The sequence below is a fragment of the Sciurus carolinensis genome, chromosome 10, assembly GCF_902686445.1.
Source record: "Sciurus carolinensis chromosome 10, mSciCar1.2, whole genome shotgun sequence".
Classification (NCBI taxonomy): Eukaryota; Metazoa; Chordata; class Mammalia; order Rodentia; family Sciuridae; genus Sciurus; species Sciurus carolinensis.
This window is the reverse complement of record NC_062222.1, coordinates 120,446,399-120,473,565: the sequence shown is the minus strand read 5'-3', so window position 1 is coordinate 120,473,565 and position 27,167 is coordinate 120,446,399. Positions and strand designations below refer to the sequence as shown.

The following is a 27,167-nucleotide window of genomic DNA, read 5'->3' as shown; positions in this document are numbered from 1 at the left end:
TACAGCAGAAGTCTTTAGATTTCCTGAATTCTGTGCATTTAGGAAACATTACACTTTCCAGTAATCAAAGAAAAATTTATTCTTTACTCATATGAACTTTAATCAATAGGCGAAGAATTGGGAAGGTAATGGAAGGTTTCTTTTAAGATTTTTTTTTTGGCCCCACTCCTCATCCCCCTCACTGAAGCAAACCAGTCCAAGCTATATCATAAAAAGTAATTAATGTTCTAGCTGGGTGCAGGGACACACACTTCTAATTCCAGCAAATTTGGAGCCCAGGGCAGGAGGATCATAAGTTCAAGGTTAGTCCATCCTCAACAACTTAGGGGAGACCCTCAGCAATTTAGCAAGACCCTGTTTCAAATAAAAATTTAAAAAGGACTGGGTATGTATCTCAGGGGTTAAAGTGCCTGTGGGATCAGTACCTCTCTCAAAAAAAACAAAAAAAATTGATGTCCTGTCACCCTCTTCACATTTTCATATCCAGAACTGAACTATAGATAAAATTCTTTCTGAATGCCGAGTATGTGGAAAATCATGAATATTAAACTATTTACATTTTGAACCACATTTACAAGTGTGTGAATTTGGGCAAAGCAGTTGCTGAGTTTCCTCTTTGTATAATGAGGATAATACCACCTACCTTATAAGATTGATTTGGGTATCAAGTGTGATGTTCATGCATGTACCATAATGCCTGTTTCCAGTAGCTGCTGTTTTATTGTACCTCCACCTGGAGAGGGACCATTTTGCTTGTTAATTGCTGTGTATTCCTAGTGTATAGTATAGTAGCTACCACATAATAGGCATTTAAATGTATGTTAAATGGTGAAAGAAAGAAAAAAAGAATCCATATCTGGGAGAACAATTATGCCATTCTCCTCCTCCTTCCTCATCTCAGTTTTAGGTGAAATAGGCAAAGGAAGCCAATTTAAAAATCAATAACATTAATATTCTGAATCCTAGAACATTGTCAGCATATTTCCATGACACTGAATAGTTACTGTTCTTTGTGTTTTAAGAACATATTCTTGTGAAAAATGGTGTGCCAAATAAAGGACCACAGTTGACTCTAATTTTCTGTCTAGTAATATGAAGGAGAGAAAACTGTCGGAATGTCTGGGTTGGAATTTAGATATGAGAATTAGTTATGTCGGGAGTTAAAATACTTAATATTTGACTTTTCTTGCAATATTTGACTTATGAAGTACATACTTCCCAAAATGTTATAGCTGAGTACCTGAAAGCACTGACTTCTAAAATTTTGTTTTAAAATAAAATATGAAGACATTAGGAATGAAGTCCAGGAAATAATTGTTTTTTTTTTTTTTTTTTTTTCAAAAGCAGGCTACATTCAGAATACTTCAGATGCATATGTGTACATGTGTTCATTTCTAAATTAAAGTAATATACCTATAGAAAAGCATACTAACCATAAATGTACAACAAAGTCATTTTTCACAAAGTGAATATTCATGTGTAATCATCACATACAGGAAGAAACAGTATTGCGGGCTAGCTCCCCAGAGGCCCTTCTGATAGCCCCTCTGGTCTCTGTATCCCTTCTCCATGGTAGCTGCATCCTGTTGGATACTGGAGACTATTTTTTGCCTGCTTTTGATTTTCATATAAATAGAATTGTGCAATATTATAACTTTTGAGTCTGCTTTTGGTACTGCAACATATTGCATATGAAGTAATAGCCTATTTGATTTTGTTGCATTAATAGTACTTTGTTGTATGATTCTGTTTTGTCCAGTCCTTTGACATTGATCATTTGATTTGTTTCTAATTTGAGGTTATTATGTTTAATGGTGTTGTGGGCATTCTATTACATATTTTTTGATATCCATTTGTTCACTTTTGGAGGTCTAATATTTTGACTATTTTTGAACTTCATCAGCAATAAAAGTCTAAAGTCAACAGCAGATATTTTAAACTTTGTCATTGCCTAGGAGTATCAGTAATTTCTCAAGTACACTTTGATTAAGGAAAAAATTGGGGTCTTCATATATCACCTAATTGTACAATACTGCTTCTGAGTCTGTAAATCTGGAAGCTGAATCAGGATGAATAGGACCATTACAGGGAAACATTTCTATAATTGATATTTCTATCTATGTGATGATAGCTGAACAGTATATTACTTGACCTTCATCTACCAAGATTATGGTTTGATTTTTTACTGAGTGTTTGTAATATTTTATTTCTAGGGTTTTGGGACTCAATGTAGACTACAACTTTAAACAGATTCTTTGACTAAATTGTTATTTTTTGAAACTGGTAATTATGTTTTTTTTATAGTTTGATAATTCTTTAAAAGGGGCAAGAACTAACTCTTGAGAAGCCTTCTGAGACTCAGCTTGTATTTTTCTCTCATTAGCTTCTCCATTAGTCTCCTTGGCCCTTTCTGCTGTAGTCTTCTTGGATATTTGATCAGTCTTCTGTCCTGGTGACTTTGATTACCCTAGGTGCCTCTAATATACTGTTTGTTCTAAGTGTTGGTCTTATTTCACTTAGCATAATGTCTTCCAGGGTCATCCATAGTGTAGCATGTATTACGGTATTTCATTCCTTTTTTGGCTAAATAATATACCCATATCTGTATATACCTCATTTTGTTTATTTATTCTTTGTCAGTGAACATTTGGGTTCTTTCCACCTTCTGCCTATTGTGAATAATGCTGCTTTAAACATAAATGTACAACTGTCTTTTTGAACCCCTGCTTTTACTGCTTTTGCTTATGTGCCCAGAAGTGGCACATAATTGATGGATCATAAGACAAGTGGTAAAGTACTTGTCTTGCATGTGCAAAGGTCTGGGTTCAATCACTAGTACAACCAAAAATAAAAATTTAAAAAAATTTAAAAAGTTAAGATTGGAACCTCTTTAATGTTCTTGAAGTTGTATTCCGTTTGTGGAAATATAGCTTTTCCATAAAGATAAAAATGTGGTTCTTTAAGTCTGGCATATATTTTTAAGAATGATCTGTTTAGTGAAATTTGCTTTCTAAGACAATTTTTGTGAATTCTTATCTTTGCTTTTTTTTTTAAGCCCCTTATATTCTAGAATTTTATATTCTAGAATTGATATTGAGTGGGTATTGATGGATGAATAGCAATTTCATTTTGCTGTTTACATATACCATACTTAATTAGTAAAGGAAAAAAATCTGTCAAATTATGTAGCACATTCTAAAGCAAAATGAAATCTTTGAAGCTGTCTACCATTATCATTAAAAATTGTTTGTGTTGCGTATATGTTTGGAAGTGAATAAAAATGTGCATCTGATTCAAAATTGATGCTACTAACTGAATAGTTTTTTGCTTGTGTGTGGGCATCAATGGGATGTGCTGTGTAACCTACAATTAATTGTATGCAAAAATTATTTTTGTTGATACAAATGATACTTTATTGAGCATCTTCATGCATATTTTTGCAGTCACAAGTTATCTATGTATATTTCCATAATTGAAATGGCTAGATCAAAGGACCACACATGTTGAATTATAGTAGATATTGCCAAAATGTCTTCCAAAAAGTTTGCATAAATTTAAACTCCTGAGGGTATATGACAGTTCCTGTTTCTTCACTCATACACCATCAACATGGATATTATCAAACTTTAAATCTACAGCAAGCAGTTCTTTAATAATTATCTTTTTGTGTGTGTTTGATTCATTTTGTTATTTTTTCCTTCCCCCCACCCCTCCCACCCTTCTTTTCCCTCTCTACAGTCCCTCCTTCCTCCATTCTCGCCTCCCTCCCATCCTCCATTATGTATCATCATCTGCTTATCAGTGAGATCATTCATCCTTTGGTTTTTTGAGATTGGCTTATTTCACTTAGCATGATATTCTCCAATTTCATCCGTTTGCCTGCAAATGCCATAATTTTTTTATTCTTTATGGCTGAGTAATATTCCATTGTATATATATACCACAGTTTCTTTATCCATTCATCAATTGAGGGGCATCTAGGTTGATTCCACAATCTGACTATTGTGAATTGAGCAGCTATAATAATTATCTTAACAACATAAAAGCTGTGTCAGGAAGACAACCGCAGAGCCTCTTATGTGCCACCTCAAAAAATATTAAGCAAATGTTTTTTGATTCATGTGTCACTACCAGGTTCTGTAGTAGCAGAGTCAGGCCAGCATCTTGATTTAAGAGATGAATGTTTCTCTGGGTGTGGCTTTTTTTTTTTTCCTGCTATAATTTCAATTTATAGAAAAGTTGCAAGAATATTAGAGTTCACCCAGATACCTCAAATGTTAACATTTGTGACATTTTCTAAATATGTTTTTTGTGAGTTAGGTAGTTAAAAGTAGTTTCTCAGCACTATTTGCTTTGTTTCTCGTACTATTCATTATCACATAATGTAGTAATCATGTATCTCACCTATTCTATTCCTCTTGCTGGTGGTACTTGCCTTAAAGATATGAATTTTGGGTTTCCTGGTTTTTCCCTAATTTAGTGCTGCTTCATTTCTTTATCTTAAATCATGGTTCAGAAAATCCCAGTACTTTTGAACTATATAAAATTAAATACTGTTTATTACAGGTTTGCTGTAAAGTTCAGTTTAATTATGATTTTAAGTTATCAGAGCTTTCTTTTTTGCTTCTATTGTGCTTTTCTTTTTGCCTTAATTTATTTTAATCTCATTTCTGCATTAAGAAGAAAATTTGGAAAATAGGAGGAATTACTTTTAAGTTTTACAACCGAGAAGTCTCCCACATAATTTGAGCTTGTTTTTTAAGCTATCTATATATTCTCAAAACCAAAGTTCTAAAACAGTTACTAGATGATATTCCAGGTAGATCTGGTTTTGCTTTGTCTTAACAGTAGTGTAATTATCAAATTGTTCTGTATCTTAAAACATTTTTTTCTTGTTTCTTTCTCCTCCCTTCTTGATTTTTGACTTGGTCTTCTCATGAGAAGTATCTTTTACCCAGAAAAGGTGTTGATAACTTTTGATACTTTTTATCATGTTTGTCCTTAGTGCCTTTGTGGTCATATACTTAACAGATTTTGAATATAGAAAGAAGTGTATTTGGTGTGGGAGGAAACACTGCTGCACCTCCTCTGTGAACAGAAAGGAAGTACAAGAAGTATGAGTACATACATGTAATGTGTATGCAAGGTTTCCACATTTTTTGAAAATTCTAAGGGATTAGAGGACAGAACCCATTAGGTGGGAAGTGCAGAATTTAATGAGATTGTAACTTAAAACATCCTCCTCACGCTTTCAGGTTTGTAAAATCAAATTTAGCTACTATAATTAGCATTTTCCCTAGCTCTTCTCATTTTGGGGAATGTAAGATCATTATCTAAAAAAAAAGGAAAAGCTAGTGAGGTAAAAGCAAAATGAATTTGCTAGTTTAAAATTATACTGATGACATATATACACTGAAGAGTATAAATTTTCTTGAGCCATATTATTATATGAGCATACTGGATAAAGATGGCAAGCACATGTTTTATTCACCTTCACCCCAGTCTTGAGAGAGAAGTATGTGAGCACAAAACAAGAAGGAAAGGGCATGGTGCAAAAACCATCAGTAGTCTAATTGATTTTTGTTTATTGCTTTAAAAAGAAAGGCCCTTAAATGTTTATCAGGATTATTACATTTAATTAAAAGTGCATTTATAACAGAATGTAGAAAATTTGAGAAACCTCATGCAGATGCAGTATCGATGATCTATAATCATCAAAAGAGAAGTTGAATAGTAGTTACTTATTAAAGTGAAGTATTAACTCATTATTTTATGAAATTAAGAAGGCTCCTTGAATACTTACAGGCTTACATTTTTTTCTTTGTATTGCGAAGCATACCATATGCCTATTATAAAAACATGTTTTCCATAGAGTGGTCTAAACTTGGCCTGACTTATTTCTAGTTCACTTGTCAATTCAGATCATGTAGGTAGACATTTTGTTTTTAAGGCAGATTTCAAAACAGATAAAATTGTGTACCTGCCCATCTCCTAATCTTTAGGCTGTATTTAGTCTGAGTAATTGATAGTTGACTGCTGTTCTTCGACTGAGAAGTGATTATTTTGGTTGCATAGTATATATATTAATTACATCATGAATTTTATTAAATCACCCATGTAGGCCTTCTTTTTTTCAGTAAATAATCCTCAAAGTTTTGGGTTAGTGATATATCAGATTATAATAGAGATGGGTCTTGATAAGTACAAGATACTGTATATCTTGGCTTAACTTGACTTTTTTTTTTTCATATGTATGCCAGTGAGGATTTATTAAATAATCAGAATTTAGTTGGATTGTGCCCATCAAAGTTGTGCATTGTGAACCTAGTACATGCTTTTCTTAACTCTTCTTAGAGATTCCATTTTCTAATTCTTCCCACACCTCATTAAATACAGTAACCGTTAGTTAAATGAGATTAATAGGAATGTGATGTCACGTGTTAAAGAGAGGGTCAGGATTGCACACAAAATTTTTGGAAATACTTTATGATGTACAGAAGATGCAATTTGATTTCAATTTTCATATAATTCCTGGCCTTAGGATGCCCCCCCTCCCCGTAGAAGATGATGCATGGTTTTGTGTACCGTTGTCCAGTCTCAGCAGTCGAGTGTATTTGAGCTCTGTTGCTCCCATTTTCTATTGATGCAGGCGTGATGTTGCACAAGCGTGCTGTGTAATTGGTAACTTAATCTAATTAGTATTTTTTAAAAGGGAACTTGGCTATTTTAATCAACATTTACTTGTTAATGTAATTTTCCAGAATTTTAAAGCATGTAGGAATAAAATTTACATTGGAATTTTGAGTGCAGTGATTAGTCATGGAATTAATCTATGTGCCATTAGAATATTAGAGTTAGTAGAAAAGGTGATGACAATATTGAGATTTTTATTTTGTTCATTATCTGCCCCTAAAATTTTTACTACTTGAACTCTTAGGTAGATTCCAGCCAAACCTCACTTTGCTTCTCTCTACAAAATACAATTCTGCATGTATAATAATCTTTGTGGTTTTTGTAAGATATTCTGTATCTATCTACTAAGACAGTTTTATTGTAACAATATGCTATAATGGTACATTTAATCAGTTTTAGAGATTTTTAAAAAATCTTTCCAGTAGGAAGAGTCAGTGCTGATTTTTGCTTTTAACTCCATAGCTGTGATTCATGATTCGACCAATAGTTGAGTATTTTGAATGGTCTTTTTAGCTTGCCTTGCTGATGTTAACATTAAGATACTGTTTTGTTTCTTGATTTTAAAAATTGAGTATACTATAGTACAAAAATCAAAGAAAACTAATGACAAGTAATTCTGCTTGTAAGAATGTGTATTTGCTCATTTTTGTGCTTTTTCAATTAAAATCACTTTTCAATATTTTAGAGCTGATTAAAATATTAAGGGCTGGGGAGATAGCTCAGCTGGTAGAGTGCTTGCCTTGCAAGCACAAGGCCCTGAGTTCGATCCCCAGTACCCCCCCCCAAAAAGAAAGAAAATAGAAAAAAAATAAAATATTAAAATATTCAGGCATGGATACCCATCACAGATTTTGAATTCATTAACAGTGTCAGCATCACTATATGACATTTGGTTAACTGCAGAAAATGAACTAAAGAGGATCCTAAACACTTATCATCAAAGTTAATAATCTTGTGGAGCATCACAAATATAGCATAGATATTATAAGTCAAATAAGCCTTCTGCCATCTTGCTTTAAGACAAAAAACATCTATTAATCTTTCTTTTCAAATGCTCTTTCATCACTGTCTTTCAGAAGAGAATCACATTTTCTTGTTTCAGGAGAAATAAGAGGTTATCACATAGAGACTAATTTATTCTTCTTTTACTTGTCTCTTTTAGTATTATAGTTCCTTTATTTAGTTCTTTTGGCTTAACCATTTATAACTTTTAAAATTGTTTATTGAGCACATACTATGTTCCAGGCAATGTTCTGTGTATTTTCTGTATATGAATTAAACATTAATTACCACATTTAATTCTCCTAACAACTACTGTGTCCTTTTTATAGATTTAAAAGACTTAAGTTTTGTAGAGTCACAAGTAATTGCAGAGTTCCAAAGCAAGTAAAATACCAAATCATGGATTTGAACTCAGCCAGTCATACTCTAGACCCTCACTCTAGTGGTGTTATAATTCCAACCTGAATTGTGTGTTCTTTCTTTTGCTTATGTTTTTCTCCTTTCCTGCTCCCAACTAAGTAAATACCTGTATGCTAACCCATTTAGCACATTTCTCTCTTACAGGACCTAATTAAACTGTGAAAGTTGTCAAAATCTCAAAATTCTGAACTTGGCCTACCACTTAATTTATTTTGTGACTTTGGACAAACTGCTTTTCCCATTTTTAAGATGAGGCCAATATATACTTTAGAGAATCATTTTATAATGATAAAATATAGTAATGCCTCAAAAGCATATAGAGCCTGACACATGGCAAACACTTGTGAATACTGTACCCACTCTTGGACTAAGAGTGCTTTTCTTATTTCTGCCAATTATGAGAAACTTGGGGTGGGGGTGGTTTCCGGCTAGTTGTTTTTTTTTTTGTGAGGTGTCTCTAAAAGTGTAGTACCTGTTATCCTCATCTTATCAGTGTGCTTAGAGTAAGTGTGTAAGGCCTACTTGGTGTATGTTGCTTTTGTTTAAAAACTGTTTTAAAGTGTGTATTTTGTTATTTCCTGGTGTAGTTGATTGCTAGACTATTTCTCTTTTCACTGTTATTCAGTAAGGTTGAAGTCAAGTCATAAAGGAAATTTCATGGTACCTAAAAAAATTTACTATGGAGTGTATCATACAGTTTATTAATTTATTTATTTTTACTTTATTTTTCTAGGAAATTTGGTGAGCGACCGCCACCTAAACGACTTACTAGGTAAGTATTATATTAACCTTTACTCAAACATTTTATATGCACAGAGCACCTGTAATTTTAGAAAATATATTAGGTGCTCTTAGAAATCATTCAAATATTATCTAGCTCATGAACATATTCCCATCCTCCCTCCCTGTTTTCTCCTCCCCTGCCAAAAAAAGAAAGAAATGAAACAGGAATAATAGGATATAGTTCAAAGAGGAAAGATGAAACCATTTTGGAAAATAATTTTAAGTATTATATAGTGAATATAACAAGGGCAGCAATATAAACAAAACTTCCTGTATCTAGCACTGTTTAACCAGTCACAGTTCGCTGATTACATATTTAATCAATGCTTTTAGAAAAGAACTTTAAGGAAAACACAATTTTTAACCATTTTTAAGAAAATATGAGATTTTATCAGTTTTTAGTGAGAATATAAATGTTGTACTGTTCTAATTATATAAAATTGATTTTATACTATACATTTTATTATAGATATTAAATTTAAAAGTATTTTCTTAAAAACAATTAAACAATTTTAAGTCAGAGATTATAAAAGAGAAACCCAATTCCAGTCATATAGTCCTAGTGTTCATTATTACTATTTTCATTTTTTTATCTTTCAAGAAAATTGTATGTAGAAGAGATACATATGTCTGCCTTTTTTCTTTTTCTTTTTAAACTGGAAATGTTTTCTACCACTGTTCTGTTCTTCGTACCCTACAATATATCTTCTACTTTGATCATTCTCTTTAATGGCTCCCTGGTTTTCCATTGTCTTCATACCATTCTTAATTTAATATTTCATATTAGTGACCATTTAGGTTATTTCCAAATTAAAGCTACTATTCTAAAAACTGTGGCACTTAAAGAATAATGAGGACCTGCCAGAAGAACACAGGAGACAATTTAAAGGAGTTCTTGTTAGGCAAATCTAGAACATTTTGATCAGCAAATAAATAATGATGTAATAGATTAAAAGCTGAAGAATCAAGTGATAGTTTAGTAGTCTGCACAGCTTGAGCATCTCTAATCTGAAGATCCAAAACTTTTTAAGTGCCAACATAATGCTCAAAAAGATTCAGATTTTCAAACATTTTGGATTTCAGATTTTCACGTTTGGGATCTTCAAACCTTGAATTCTATCCGTATATTCTACAGTCCCTAAAACTCTAAAATCTGAAATTACTTCTGATCCCAAGCATTTTAACAAAAGAACAATCAATCTAAATTGAGATAATCTTTTATCTCATATACATATTATATAAGTATTTTTAAATTATTTATATAAATGAATAAATAGGAAAGAGGATAACTTTTCCTTATGAAAGAATGCCACCTAGTAAATATAGAAGGAATATGAAATTAAGGAAATCACTACTTGACAGACACAATAGCAATTATTTCATGCAAAAGTCATCAGTGGATGCCTAAACTACTGGATTAAAATTTAAATGAAAAGCAAAATGTGTAATTCTGAAGTGGATCCTCACAAAGTAACATGGCAGTGCAGAAAATTGGCAGATACCACCTTACATAAGTGACCTAAATTAGCATCACCAGTAGTGGACAATAGATATCATGTGGGTCCTACTGAGGACATTGTATCACTTTTGGTGTAAGATGCAAAATGAAGAACACTCTATAGAATAAATTATACTTATTCTTCAAAATCTCAAGGTCAAAAAACACAGATTGTCTGGAGTGTAGAGATACATGCCTGTAATCCCAACAGCTTGGGATACTGAGGCCAAGAGGATCACAAGTTCAAAACCAGCCTAATCAACTTTGCAAGACCCTGTCTCAAAATAAAAATATATAAAGGTTTGCTCAGTGGTTAAGCAGCCCTGGGTTCAATCCCCAATACATAAATAAATAAACAAATAAATAAATAAGTCAATCCACAGATTGAAGAACTACTCTGAATTAAAGGAAACTGTAGAGACATAACTCCACTTAAGTAAACACTGAGCTAGTAAAAAAGTTTTTCTGTACTGTGAAGCTGGCATAGGCAAATGTTTTCTTAATGGATCAGATAATAAACATATTAGTATTTGTAGGCCATACTGAGTCTGTTGTGACTATTCAATTATTCTTATATCCCTACATCACCCAGACAATATGTAAAGGAGCAGCATTCCTGTGTTCCAACACATTTTTATGTACAAAAACCAGGGCTGTCCTGATAGGGTGCAAGAGCATCAGTTTCTCAAGACAACACCCCACCCCTACAAGTACAGGTTATTGGATGAGTGATGAATTTGAGTTAAATATGTAGAATAGATACTAATATTGTGTAAGTGATAATTACATTGTAGTTATTATAAGAATGTCCTTTTTTAAAAAATAAATAAACACTGATGTATATTGGATAAAGTGATATGCCTACAGTGTGCTCTTAAAGGGTTAAAAAACAATATGCAAATATGGTAAAATATTAAAATTTGAGGAATCTAGGTGAAAGATGACTAGGAAATCTTGATACTACTTTTACAGCTTTTCTGTAATCCTTAAGTTATTTTAAAATTTTAAAACTTTTTTTTTTCAAAAATTATATATGTACTCCAGGTAAAGTACACTGTGAAAATATAATTTGTCTCACAGGTCCCTTTAAATGTATTTTCCAGTATTTGTTTTTATATATCTGCTGAATAAATTCTAAGAAATACTGTGTTCATATATTTAGGCATTTTTGAAATTTAATAGATATTTTTATTTTATTACCAGCAGCGATTAGTTGGAGTGACTCCTAATGATAAAATATATTTTGATGAATAAGTTAGTTTCTTTAATGGATACATCTGTAAAGATAACAGTACGATAAAACACCTCATAAAGAAATTTTCCTTTCCTTTCCCTCAATACATACAGAAGTCTAGTTAGGGCCCATCTACTTTATAATGATTTTCCATCATTTACCCTTTAAGTGGTTTTCCCTGTTTGGAAAATTTTAGTAGCTTTTAGGACTACCACTTCTGGCCAAGATGGAGTAACAGGAACTGGAATTACTCTCCAGCCTGAAACAACTAAAAACATGGACAAAATGTATGAAACAACGGTTTTCAAGATATTGAACATCAGGCAAGGAAGGACATTGATTCCCAAGAAACAGGAGACAAATGAGGTGAGCCCTATGATTGCCCCAGCTTCAAGCCTGGAGAGAGCTCCAGGCCATGGTGTAGGGAAGGGGAATCCATGTGAAGCTGTAGTGCAGGGAGACTGCTAGAGTTCACAGGGCAGAGACCTGAAGAGGAAAGAATAGTAGAGAGAGTTCAGAGACTGGCAAAGGGTTCTTTCTCTTCTAGTCATCAGCTAAATATTGATCAGCACACTACCCACTGGTGGGGGAAACCATCCAGAAGAATTAAAGGAAGCAATCTGTAAAACTCACTTAGGGCTATGAATTGTGCCTCTTTTCAGTGGACAAAGGAAAAAAAAAATCTCATAATTCACAGAGCATCAGCTAAAGTACTCAGAAGAGTTTTGCTTTGGTGTTAAATTAGGCCCAGACTAAGTAACAAACTTAATAGGATCAAAATTATCATACTCTTTTCAAATAACTTAACTATGTACCAGAACAGAGCTCAAGAATATAAGAATAAAAAAAACATGCAGCACTAAAAAACAAAACAACAACAAAATGCATGTATATATATATAATCAGTCATACAAAGAAGCAGGAAAATATACACAGTGAGAAGAAAAATCAATCAAAACCAACCCAGAAATGATATAGATGATAAAACACTTGTTATATGCTTGTGATCTATATGGTAAAGAAGCTAAGATTAAGAGTTGGGGAAATGGTCAGATGGTAAGTATTTTGGTTCTGTGTCTCATGCAATTTCTGATATAATTCCACTCTGCTGGAGCACAGAAGCAGCCATAATGTGTGAACAAGTTAGTGTTTCTGTGTAATGGAATACAGCTCTAATCTAAAGCAGACATAGTAGGTTAGATTTGACCTACCAGTGGTAATTTAGTATCTCTGAACAAGAGGAGAGATTGAACAAGTTTAATAAAGACACGGAAGATATGCATTTTTAAAAAGAGACACAAATCAACTTTCTAGAGATGAAAACAACAAGGTGAAAAAATACACTTGGTATTAATTCAAAGTAGATGAAGGAGAGGTTAATGAACTTGAAGACATAGCAGTAGAAACTCTCTAAAGTGAAGCAGACTGGAAAAGTCTTGGGAAAAGGGCAAGCATTAGCTGTGGTCTGTCTTCAAGCGTTCTTATATACATGAAATTGGAATCATTGAAGGAGAGGGTATGACTAAAGTGATATAAAGGAAATAATGACTGAATTTTTTTAAACTTTGTTAAAAACTTTAAAACCACAGATCCAAGAAACTCAGTTAATCCCAAGTATAAAACTGTAGAGACACACATCATAATCAAATTGATTAAAACCAGTGGTAAAGAGAAAAATCTTTAAAAGCAAAAGAGACAAGAGACAAATTATTTACAAAAGAACAAATGTAAGGATGACAGCAGGTTTTTCATCTGAAACTTCGCTATGGATAAGACAGTGAGGCAAAGTGCTCAAAAGGTTTGGAAAAATGCCTGTTGTCAACCTAGAATTCTCTACTCACTGAAGGCAAAATAAAACTTTTGACATATTAAAAATGGAAAGAATTCTTCACAAATCCGTCTGAGCTACAATATGAAAAGAAATTCTTCAAGCAGAAAGGTAATCATACTAGATGGACATCTGTTTCTGTGCCAGTTACAAGTATCAAGAAAAAGAAAGGTGACATCACTACAGATTCTATAGACATTTTAAGGATAACAAGCAAATATTATAAATAACTTTATGCCAATATATTCAACAGCTTTTGAAGAAAGACACAAATTTCTTAAAACTAGCAAACTAAGCTTACTGAAGAAGTGGATATTCTGAAAAACCTTAAATCTAAAGAGTTTGAGTTTGTTTGTATAAACTTTCTGACAAATTTGCAGAAATGTTTAAGAAAAATAATTATGCCATTTCTTTACATAGTCTTCCTGAAAAGTGGAGTGTAGGACATACCTCCCAGTCATTCTGTGAGAATAGCATTACCTTTTTACTAAAAGCAAGCATTACAAGAAAATAAAACTATGCACCAATATTCCATGCAAAGAAAGGTGTAAAAAAGTCTTAACAAATTTTTCAAATGAAATCCAACAGTATATTTAAGGAATTATATCATGACCTGTGAGACTTCTCTTAGAAATGGAAGAAGCCAATTCAACATGTTAACAGAAGAAAGAAGAAAATCACATGGTCATCTTAAGAGATTTAGAAAATGCTTTTAACGTTCATTCTTGGTAAAAATTCATCACTTGCTAGAAATAAAGGGGAATTTACTAGTCATGACAAAGGATACCTCTGAAAAACTACATTTAATACCATATTTATAATGGAAGACTGAATATTCCAACATCAGGAGCAATCCAAGAAATTTCTCTTATGACTTTAATTCAACATTGTACTTGAGGTTCTGATCATTACATGAAGACCAGAAAAAGAAATCAAAAACATCCAAATTGTAAAGTAAGAAATAAAACTTCATTTTCAGAAGTCATGATCATCTTTTAAACAGCCACTATAGCTAATAAGTTTAGCAAGGTAATGGAGTACAAGATTAACACATAAAACTCAATTGTATTTCCTTATATTAATAATGAATAATGGGAAATTGATCAAATATTATCAAACAATATGTAATTCTTAGAGAAAAACTTGACAAAGGATGTGCAAAAACTCTGTGAAAATTACTAAATATTGGTGGGAGAACTTGAATTCCTGAGTAAATGTTCTTCTGGCAGAAAATTGTATTGTTAGATGTCTTTTCTTCCGAATTGATCAATGGATTCAATACAATCCCAGTCAGAATTCCAGCAGCCATTTGACAAGCCATTTATAAAATTCATATGAAAATGCAAACAATCTAGAACAGCCAAAACATTCTTGGAAAAGAGCAGCAAAAACTTATATTGCCTGATTTCAAAAGTTATTTTGAAGCTACAGAAATCAAATGTAGTATTAGGGAAAGACAGTTATGTAGATCATTGTAACAGAATAGTAGCTAGAAATGGTTCTTCAAATATGTGCTCACTTGTTTTCCAATCAAGGTGCAAAGGCAATTTAGTTCGATCTATGATAGTCTTTTTAACAAATGATTCTAGAACAATCTGGCATCCATATGGTGCCCCTTCACAAAAAATAACTACCATTCATCCATAGCACCATATACAAAAATTAACTCAATATAGACCTAAGTATAGAACTCCGTTTACACAGTTTTTACAAGATAATAGGTGAAACTATCCCGATCTTTTATCTTGAGAAGCAAAGATTTTTAGTTTTAACACCAAAAACACAAATCTATGAGATGAAGAAATAGATTATTTACTTCATGAAAATTTAGAATAAAAAGTTTGCATCCAGATAACGAGAGGAACTTTCCTAAGTCGTCAGTAAGAAAATAACTCATTTTTGAAAGAGGGAAATGATTTGAAGAATTGCCTGAATGACATATACATGTGACAGCTAACCACAAAAGAAATGCAAATTAAAATTACATTTAGTGTGTAATCCCCTTGAGCTTCTATAACCTTAGGTCAGAAACTGGTGGACTTATAAATCACAAATTCTATTTCTCATAGTTGTGGAGGTTATGAAGCCCAAAATCAGGTATGAGAGGATTTGATGTGTGGTGGAGGGCTGCTTCCCAGTTTATAGATGACCAATTTTCCTCTGTCCTCACATGGCAAATGGGATAAAGGCACTAATCCTATTCATGAGGGCTCCAACCTCATGCATGACCTTTTACCTCCCAGATACCCTACTTCCAAACACTATGGCATTGCTGATTAGGTTTCAGCATGATAATTTGACAGGGATGCATTCAGTCTGTAGCAATGAGGTAACCACTTTACACCTATTAATATGCCCAAATTTTAAGGGATTGATCATATCATGTGGAACAATAAGTATTTTTATATACTGGTAGTAGGTATATAAAAGGTATAATAATTTTGGGAAAAAAATTGATACTTTCTTTAAAAGTTTCCCCTACCATATAGTCCAACCATTCCATCCCTGCATATTTAGTCAAGAAAAATGAAAACATGTGAATACAAAAATTGAAACACAAATGTTCATGTTAGCTTTAGTTGTGAAAGCCTTGTGGACATAACCCAGATATCCAGCAACAGGTGAATGGATCAGCAAAGTGTAGTATATTCTATAATGAATTGCTATTCAACAATGATAAAAGATTGAACTCTTGATACAAAAAACCACTTAGATGAATGTTAAAATAATCATACTCAATTTTCTAAAAAAATCAGGAAAAAAAGTACATAAACAGTATGATTCCATTATCATAAAATTGTAAAAACTGCTAACTAATCTATAATGATAGAAAACAGATCACTGGTTTCCTGGAATGGGGAGAGGCAGGAGAAGAGATTAAAAAGAAGCACAACAACTTTGGGGAATTGTGAATATTCTCATCTCGATTGGGACGATGATATATATACATATGCTAAACTTAGTGCATTGTACACATTAAGTACATTTTATTCTATTTCAGTTAAATCCAATAAACCTGTTTAAAATTTTAGTAGTTTTTATCATCTCTTAAGATGACAAACTACTGATTTATATTCTTAATGAAGAGAATATAAAAGCTAGGATAAGGAATTTAGCAAAAACAGTTTGTATAGTGGCAAATGAAAATGTGAGTTACCAATTTTGGAGATAAAATTTTGTTTATTAAGTACAAATTGAAAGTCAAGGACATTTTCCCTTCTAATAATATGGCAAATTTAGGTCCCATCTAAGTTTCGTAAATCATGTTTTCTCATGTCTCTCTTAAAATGATTCCTTGTTAGAAATATGTTAGTGTCTTTTGTTCAATCAAAAATATTTCAAAGGCGTTTTCTCTCTCTCTGTTGGGGTGTGGGAAGTTTATTCAGGGGACAGTGTCTCCTCTTTTTCTCTCTCCACATCTTTTAAAGTCTACACTATTCTGTATTTATTTCCATCTTCCAAAATAAGCAATATTTAAAAAAATTTAGAAAATTACTATTCTATCCACAGTTTACTGTGGGTTCACATTTTTTAGAAAATATATATTCTCTTAGAGATATATATATATGACAGGAATTAAGTTTTAACTCTCCAAGAGCATCCCTGTCTCTTGAAATACTCTCCATAATGGAACACGCAGATGTAACTGGGTATAACTGATTGTCAGTTAAAAAAAAAAGTAGGATAACCAGATCTTATACTAATGTATAGAAACAGTTGAATGAATTTTGAGATTTATAGTCAAAATCATAAAACTAATCTACGTTAATAGTGGAACATGATCTTTGCTCTATATTAGTCAAGTAATTCATAAATGGTAAATGGTTACAATTAAAACTCAACTTAATCACATGTGTTTATAGGGCATCTTGGGGAGAGAAGAGAATGGGATAGAGTGGGAAGGGAATATGCCATCCCTGGATTTCAGGGAACTAGTTTTGTATCACCCAGGGCTGGAAATTGAAGAACCAAGGTTATGACCTGCCTTTGATTATCAGTAACTCCATGCTATTGTATGTTATGGATTTTTCAAGTTCCTAGTTTTTTGTCCACACACACTTGGAAGCCTTAAATAAACAGCAAAATAGGTTTATTTTCAAAATAAACTTCAAAAATAGTAGTACACAGAAGTGTCTGTGACCCAGTGCCCACAATGCAGTAACCTGTAGATATTTGGAACGAGGAAAAAAACTACAGTTTCTTAGAATTTGAAAGAATTTGTCTCATCTGTGTGATAGGATTTATACCATCTGAAGAGAAACCAGAGTATGTGTGATAGGATTTAAAACAGTTTACCTATGTATCCACTAAAAACTTACATGGAATTAAAGGACCTTTGTACCTCTATCATAGAGTCGGAATGAGATTTACAGGCATCCCTAAGAAACGACCTCCTATTGTTGTTTGGCTTTAGTCACCAATAGATACAAACTCTTAATGAAGCAACTCTAATGTTTCCTTAATACTACAAAGGTCCCAGGACTTTGTCGACTGTTGGTTCTATTCCTAAATAATCAATTTCAAAACTAGCCTTTTGGGAGGCCATAATTCTCAATAAGCTTCCTTGTGGGGAATACAGGGAGGTTTTGATCAGATCCAGTAGTTTGGAAAATATAGTATATAAATATCCCCTTCTTGATAATTCACATAAGATTCCAAGTAGTCCTGCCTTGAAAGAATCAGGTTTTACTTTATCTAGTTTCAGTAAAAGTTTAAGAGGGCACTCTCCACCATAACTATGGTGAAGCTCAATTCAAGAAGCGTTGTCTGAGACGGTGTGAAAGAGGAAACTGCCAGAATCTGACAAAATGGGGTGGTTCCTCATGAGGTTTTGTCAGGAGGAAGGAAGGAGTTGGTATATATGTGTATAAGTTTGGATTCCTATTTGCAGCATTCTGAAGTACAAAACTAAAGAATCCAGCTGAGATTTCTGAAATTTCAACTTACCCCAAGCCCAGTTTTGAGAAGATTTTTTTGTAAAAAAAAAAAGTATTGAAATATCAACCATGTGATAGATTTAAAAATTTAGTCTGGGGCTGGGGAGATAGCTCAGTCGGTAGAGTGCTTGCCTTGTAAGCACAAGGCCCTGGGTTTGATCCCCAGCACCCAAAAAAAAAAAAAAAAAAAAAAAAATTTAGGATGTCATTATTCATTGTTTTACAACTTTCCTTTTAAAGTTTTTCACTTTTTTATTCTCTCCAGGGATCAGAAAATGTTTCTTATAACGAACTAAGTACAGAGTCCTCTCTTACCCGCAGGGTGTAAGTTCTAAGACCCCTAGTGGATGCCTGAAACTGAGAACAGTAGCAAACCATATCACATATTTCTTCCTATATATACACCTATGATAAAGTTTAATTTATAAATTAGGCACAGTAAGAGATTAACAATAACTAGAACAATTAAAATAATCTGCTGTAGTAAATGTTATGTAAATGTGCTGTCTCTTTAAAGAGTCAGACAAGTCAGTTAATGGTGTATGGGTGAAATCACAGAAAGGAAAACAGTACATACTAGGAGGCTACTGCAGTTCTACTAATAAGAATTCTTCAACTTCTGCATTGTGTTTTATCCAATAGTAAAATTACCCCCAATTTTTCTTAAAAAGACATCGAATAATTGTGGCACCTTACTGTTGGAATATTTTTGAGTGGTCTTCAATACAAACGACAGCACCCCCTTCTACCTCTGCCCCAGCATTGGGTAATATCTGGAGAAATTTTTGGATGTCACAACTCAAGGCAGGTACTTACTGGCATCTGCTGGATAGAAGCTACAGATACTGCTAAACATTTTGTAATAAACTGAATAGTCCCCAACAGCAAAGAATTACTTTGTAGAGTATGTCAACAGTGCTGAGATAGAAACCTATTCTATTTGGGTGAAAAGCCCATCATTACATGGGCTTTACTGTTTGTGTTTTTATGGAGTATACCATCCTTTTAAATGGCTCCTCAAAGTACAAAAAGTAAATTACCAAGCTTTAATTGCCAGTAAACATAATTTTTGATGTTTAATATTCCATTAATCAAGCAATGTTTATTCTTGTTGAAAGAAGCTGTCTGGCAAGTTCCTGTTACAGACAACTTTTACTAATAATTACTTTAAGTTCTAGTTACTTTTTCAGAAATTTGTATTATGACAGGAAAGACAAGGAAAACTGGAGCTCTCCTCTCGCATTCTTCATAAACACCTCGAGATTATCTTAATCACAATAGTCACTTCCAGTGCTGGAAACTAGCACAGTGTAGTAACTTCTGGATAAATCTTTAGTGGGAAGATGGAGAGGTGTCCAGCTTTCCTGGTGTACTTTCAGAACTTTTGCTTTTCAAATTGGATAAGTTACCTGATCATCAACCTAATCCCTTACCAAATATGCTGTCCGAGCTTTAGAGGAAGTCCCCGCTCTCTCCCTATCCTCGCATCCTCGTGTAGTTATTAGCTATTAAGAGATTCAAGTACCTTTTCTAAGAAAATAATGGTAATAGTTGGAGTGTACTGACTTCTGTATGTCAGTGTGTAGGGGCTAACTTACCTTAAGTTTTTTCCCCACAGTATCTCACTTTATTTCACAAGGGAGAAAATGCTAGCTTAGTAAATGATAGTTAAGATTCAGAGCCTGTCCTGTTCATAGCAAAGCTGTGCTTTTACCACTACAAAACTTTTTCCCCCCATTGTGCTAGGGATTGTGCTCTACCACCAAGCCACACCCCAGCCCTGTTCTTTGTTATTTTTGTTAGTGGGACTGGGGATCAAATCCAGGGCTTCATGCACACTAGGAATCCATCCCCCAATTCCCCCTTCTCCAGCCCTTTTAAAAAAATTTTTGATACAAGTCTGTCCAAGTTTCCCAGGCTGACCTCCAGCTTGGAATCCTCCTTCTGCAGCCTTCAGAGTAACTGGCACTATGGTCATGCACCCCCATACCCAACAAAACTTTTTTGTTTATATAATTTTGTTCTCAAGAGCCAGACTGCCTAGGTTTCAATTCTGGCTCTTCAGTGTCATTATAGGAAAGTTATTTAACACCACCCCCATTTCTGAATGAAGTGTTCATAAATAGTGTGTCACTCTTGAGACTGTTGGCTTAAGTTAGTACATGCTTAGAGCATACTGGTACATAGTGATTGCAGAGTTTTAACTCTTGGTGATTATAATTAATATCTTTGTAGAAAGAATTTGTGACTGCCTTGGATATTATATGGATCTTGCTCTTAAAGACTTTGTAGTCTATTTGGGAAGACAAGAAAAGTAAACATGAAAACTGATAAACATATAATCAGGTCATTGTTAAATGACTAATAGAGACTATAAATGCAATTAGAATTTGGTTTGGAAATTTGTTTGCAGCTAAATATTTTTCTTTTGAACTATATAACAACTTCTTAAGTTTTATGCCAGCAACTTCTGTGCCTGTTTTATCAGGTTATTGGCTTTCTCCAGGCTTTGCTTTTTTTTTTTTTTTTTTTTCCATACACCCTGAACTCTGGTTTAGTGTCTCCAACCCCTTATTGTCATCCTGTTTGGTACCCAGCAGGTTCACCCTCTTCTTCACCTTGTAATGTTAGTGGGAGTTGGCACCATTATGTTTAGATTCCAACATTAACTGGTCCTTTTTAATACTGATCTTCAGTGGTTTACCTGTTTATTGTTAACTTCCTTTCTCATTCCCTAGCTGGTATTTCCAAGTATTTATATCTCTTTTCTTACCCATTAGACAAATAAAGTACTTTGGGCCCGCAGCACACCTTATTCCTTCCTTAGCTGGCATCACTTAGGCTCTTGCTGTAAATACCTCACCTTTTGATTGCTCCCCTCTCTTGAAGTTGTGTCCTTCTACAGTATCAGATACCAGTCTCAGTTCTGTCTCCTACCAGTTTTGTTTCCCTCTCTCTTTCTCCCTTTTATTTGCTAGGGATTGAATTCAGGGCCTTGCACATGTTAGGCAGGTGTTCTACACTGAGCTGTATCCCCAGCCCATTATTGGTTCTTCTTCATTTCCTTTTGTACATTTTCTTCTTGACACTTCTGTGTCTGCATCGTTCCTTTTGGGAGATTTCATTTACTTGCTGGCTTCATTTGCCAGTTCATTCCAGTCAACCCCATTTTTGCAGCATGGACCACTCTCTTGACCTGTGGAAGTGTGTTCACAACAACATACTGAGTACTTCCAACTTAAAGGACCAGGGGCCCTTCAGAGTTGACATTTGTCAACAATACCTGTGAACATACATCTGCTTTTCTCCAAACAAAAAATATAAAGAGTTCTTAACTTTTTTTCTGACTTCTCCCCTACTACATCCTGTTATCTTCTTATTGTGACAGCCTTTTTACATGTCTTTGTCTTCTAGTCCTTTCTCAAGAATTAACTAACAGGAAATTCATTATGTGTTTTTAAAAACCTGCAGGATCGCTCTTTGCCTTTACTTGATTGAAAATCCAAATTCCACATCATGTTTTTCTATAATAGTTTGAGATAAAATTGAATGATGATCTTGTCACAATTCACAAAGGGGTAGACTTTTTTTAATGTTTTATGTTTTCTCTAGTTCTCTACAATTTTATTACCTTCTACCACTTTTATCATTATCTGACATGAAGTGATATTTGAACGTGATTAAACTTGTATACTTAGTATTAAGTTTATTAAAGTCCAGTTTTGAAGACCTTTCATAAGAGATGAACAGAGGTTCATCTCTTCAGCTTTATTTACTGCCAAAGCTCACATCAGAATCTTGCTGAGTTTATTTAAATTTAGACCTTGGGAAAGACAGTCGAGGTGGTATTAACACTACATTTTGGATTATGAAAATTAAATGAAATACTGCTTTTAAAGTGTCTGGTTCAGGGACTGCACATAGTAAATACTCAAGAAACATTTGCTAAAGCTGGATGGGAGGGGTGGCACAGGCCCATAATCCAGCAGCTCAGGAGGCTGAGGAAGGAGGATCACAAGTTCAAAGCCAGCCTCAGCAAAAGCAAGGTGCTAAGCAACTCAGTGAGACCCAGTCTGTAAATAGAATACAAAATAAGGCTGGGGGTGTGGCTCAGTGGTCAATTGCCCCTGAGTTCAATCCCGGTACCCCACCCCCCAAAACCAGAAACATTTGTTGTTATGTTTTCTTGTTGTGGTTGCCTTACTTCTCAGCTGGAATCCCACTGGACCCAGGGTGGAAGGTTATTTGTGCCTGAAGCACACTATTCCAAACCCCTGAATGGAATGCCTTCTTCTCTCCTCCTCCCACTTCCTGTGTCTACTTTTCCTTTCAAGTTCAGCTCTTCTAAGAAATTTTTCTGAACACATAGTTCTTTATCATGCACCCTCCCCTGCTTACGTGGGCATCCCTTTATTGTGGTACATGTTATACATAACTGTTTTAATCATTGTATTTCATTACCATTTGGAATTTGAGTTTCTTTTTATTGTAGAGAATGGTTCTTAATCTATTTATATTTTGGTATTTGCTGTGCCTTACAGCTAACGATTTTTTTTTCAGTCGATAAGTATAAATGCTGTCATCTAGGATGTATCATTTGATCCAAACAGCCATGCTGTGTTAGGGAGATGATGTTACAGCTCTAGTCTTCAAATAGGAAACAGGCTGGATTAAATGATTTGCCCCAGGCCACTTAGTATATAAGTACTGTAAAACTAGAATTCCCCACGTTTAATAACTTATTATGCAGATGTTCTCTTATATTTTACATTTGTCTTCCTTTACAATATAAATAAAATAGCATTTAAATTTAGTGAAAGTATTTCTTGATAATATCTTTGAAGTAATCTTGGCTTTGTTTTGGTGATGTATAAAATATTTCAAGAATTGGGATTTTCTTGCTTCAGAATTGTTATGGCTTAATCTGTGTAGAGCTTAACTTTATCATAATATTTGGCAAGATAATTGGGTAAGTAAATGTATTTAAGACATTGAACTTTTAATAGAACATTTGCTTAATAAATGTGTAGTCAGAATTGTTTGTACTTGAGGGACTTAATATTATAGCTTTTCAAAATTAATCTAGTTTTTCACTTGAATTAGGCTTCATTAAATTTTATATATTTAGCAATATCTTTTTATTTTATATATTTAGCAAAATTTTATATATTTAGCAAGATTTGTATGATTCAACGTTCTGTTATGGCTTTTGTATTCAGTGAAAACCATTGATTTAACAGCTGGGGAACAGAATATGGGAATGGAGCAAGATTAACTTATAAATAATTTAAAGTTACTTGACCAGTGTAAATGTTGATTTTAGTTATTCTGAAGTTGTAATTGAGGTTCGTTTCACATGCTAAATTCCAAAGAATGGAGAAGTTTCTTCTTCTAAAGAACAAAATTTAGAGTTGAATAGGAGTAGTGTGTACTGTTCTCCAGGTTTCACAGATTTTTCTGTATTGTTTTTGTCTTTAGGTTTGCTTGTTTAAAAAGTATCATAAGCATGCCTCTCATCACAGAGCATAATAAAAAAGAAAAAAGACTTTTTATCAAAAATTTGACTTCTGTAATAGTAGTAACTTGTAATTTGATTTTAGGGAAGCCATGCGAAATTATTTAAAAGAGAGAGGAGATCAAACAGTACTTATTCTTCATGCAAAAGTTGCACAAAAGTCATATGGAAACGAAAAAAGGTAAGATTTGCCTTTTTTCCCTCCTCTGGTGGATAGTTAATTGTACTTATCACCAATTTGTAAATGATGGTTAATATTCTTGACTGAGGATGGTTTCTATTGTTGGGTATATTTGCTTAGTACCAAGAGTGGAGAGGAAGGATTTATCTTTTGAAAGGAAAAAACAAAGCAACTTCCGGCATACTGAAGCCAGGAGAATTTAGTGAAGATCATCTGGCTAAATCCCCAATTTTATAAAATGAAGTAATACACAAGTTTTCTTTTTGACTGTTTCCCAAGTATTTCAATGATATATTAATAGATTCACAAAGAAACTTTCTTTTTGGTGGGAAATGCTTATTCATGAACAAATATAACCCCCAAAGTACCATTTTAAAACAAAGAAGGCTAACCAAACTCCTGATCCTAAAACTGTCTGAGCTTAGTGTATTGAGCACTGGAGCTCCATGCTCCAGGAGCAATGTGAAGAGCCCAGGCCCTCACCTGCAGTTGTTCTAGTTGTCAAGAAACTGCCCTTGAATGCTATGGAGGTGGTGTGCCTGTAGTATTAGCTGTTCAGGAGGCTGAAGCAGGAGGATCACTTGAGCCCCAGAGTTTAGAGGCAGCCTGGACAAAATAATGAGACTCCTTCTCAAAAAATAAAAGGGGAGGGGGACTGGGATGTTGCTCAGTGGTGGAACACTTGCTCAGTCTGCCTAAGGCCCTGGGTTCCGTCTCCAGTACTGTAAAAACAACTTCATTCATACTCACATGCCTACACCTGTTTTTAGTTTTTTCACTTGATTCCTTAAGTTTTCTTGTTAATTGTTTCTTGAATCTTAATCTTTTCAGACTTTTTGGTTAAGCATTTCATGGGTAAAGATAACTTGCTTGTGCGAAAATATCAAAAATTTTTTTGGATATGCTTTCAAGGCACCAAAGTGAAGTGGGAGAAAGAATAAAGATGCAGGTTTGGGACTTGGGTTAAAAGGAATGAGTGGAATCTCTGTTATATGAAGGAAACTTTAAGCATATGCATTGGAAAAGGAACAATGTAAATTTATGATTAAATTAATTTATACGCTAAAAGCTAGGAAGTCCCTTTCTTGGAATCATCTCTATCTGCTCCAAAAAGAAGGTAAAGCTATTTAATTGGCAATTTTTTTCCCTCAAAGAGGATGAACAAGTGAAAACAAAATCTAGGACTCATACTTCCAAGTATTTTTTTCTATTATTATTCAGATTTACTAAATTTCTGATTGTTTTATTTTCCTTTACTAATAAAACTTAATCACTGACTTAGAGTGAAATATAGGAAGAAGTTGGTGTTGATGGTTTGGGATGTTGGAATTCAAATTAAGGTAGCTGCCCCATTTTTCATGAAGTTGACACTGGAAATTCAGATTTTTTTTCTTTTTTTTTTAATTAAGAATTTCAGGGTCTGGGTTGTGCCTCAGTGGTAGCGTGCTCACCTAGCATGCATGAGGCCCTGGGTTTGATCCTCAGCACCACATAAAAATAAAGTTATTATGTCCACCTGCAACTATAAAATAAATATTAAAAAAAATAAGATTTCAGTGTGGGCACATAGCAGGTCATTTTGTTTATAAGAAAAACTGAAGGAATAAATACTCTCACTACCTAAGAGGAATCTAGAAGGCCAGCTGGTGCCCCTCATAGAGAATCTAAAGAAGAATTCAATTTCCTTATCAGCTCCAATCATGAGCCAGAGAAATGCTTTACAAATATTTTCAAATCTTAACCTTCAAAACCATTCTGTAAAGTAGTTGTAATATAGTTCCCGTTCAGTGGATAAGGAAACCAGATATTAGATATTTTAGACATATCCGGGGTCCTGTTAGTTAGGAGTCCTTGGTGCCAGGATTGGAACTTCTGAGACTAAATTTCTTACTCTTTTATTTCCCTATGTTTTAAAAAATTACATGTCCATTATATTTTCTTCATTTAAATCCTTGAGGGGCCCACCATCACACAGATTCTGTTTCCATATCACTCTTCCATATCACCCTAAATTTTATAGCCTTCCATTGGTTAGATACAGAAGGGCTTGAGGATGAAGGAAGTAAAAATACCTATAAAAGAAAAAATATGTACATTTAACTTTGCCTAGGATCATCTTGTTTACCTTTGGCTAGGTGGGACTGGGCTGGATCTAATGGAATTATGAATAGATGTTATGTTTTCCATATGGCTCCAAACTGCTTTTCATTCCTTGAGTTTGGAAGGTGGGGTACTGGGCATTTACAACTGAGCTACCTCCCCAGCCCTTTTTATTTTTTATTTTGAGAAAGAATCTTGCTAAGTTGCTCAGTGACCACTAACTTGGGATCACCTCCCTCAGCTTCCAAGAGTCTCTGGGATTATAGGCATGTGCCACTGAACCTTGCACAATTCTTTGAATTTTGAAATTGCATTTTACTATAATTGAATTAATTTATTCTTTATTTCTGCTCGGAAGTTAGGTGTCAGGTGCTAGGCTAGGCCAAAGGACCTTTACGAAGTCACTGTTTCATTTAGTATTATGGTGGATAACTGATGCCCAGTGAAGTAATGGAAGGAGAAGACCTATTTAAAAAGTGTTCAGGTTCCTGTTTGTTAGGCACTGTTATAAAAAAAAAATACATTAATACAAAGCTTTAGTGACTTACCAAGTTACAATACAGATTTAGTGGTTATCTTTTATTGCAATAACCTTTATTTTCAATTTTTAGTATTTGGGTAGGGCCCAGCCAGTTCATAACCCATTCAGAAATTTGAAGAAATTTGAAAAAATGATGTGAAGTTCAAGAGTAACTACTTTCATATATTTTTACTTATTTGTATTGTTAAAATTTCCAAGGCAAACATTCATTAACTCAATAAAGGGGGGAAATTTACCTGACACTGAATTTACCTGACATTTTCAAAGTGTTAGTAGTAAAGGACTGTTAATGCTAGTCAACCCTCTGATGACTGGCAAGCTGTATTGAGGCTTCTTTTGAGGATTAAAAGGTCTGACTAGGCCTTAATTTGCTGCCTGCTCTCTTGCTCATCCTCCATTCAAGTTGGTTTGTTTTGTTTACTACTGGGGATTGAA

The 27,167-nt window shown here is 33.8% G+C and overlaps 1 protein-coding gene across 4 annotated transcripts in view; it reads left to right on the top strand.

The window, feature by feature from the left end:
- Positions 1 to 27,167, top strand: part of Rbpj (recombination signal binding protein for immunoglobulin kappa J region) — a 215,029-nt gene that overhangs the window by 165,439 nt on the left and 22,423 nt on the right. For all 4 annotated transcript variants that reach the window (XM_047566232.1, XM_047566233.1, XM_047566231.1 and 1 more), the window contains 2 exons: positions 8,849 to 8,887; positions 23,996 to 24,091. In XM_047566232.1, the coding sequence (XP_047422188.1) occupies positions 8,849 to 8,887; positions 23,996 to 24,091 (135 nt within the window). The remainder of the gene's footprint in view (positions 1 to 8,848; positions 8,888 to 23,995; positions 24,092 to 27,167) is intronic.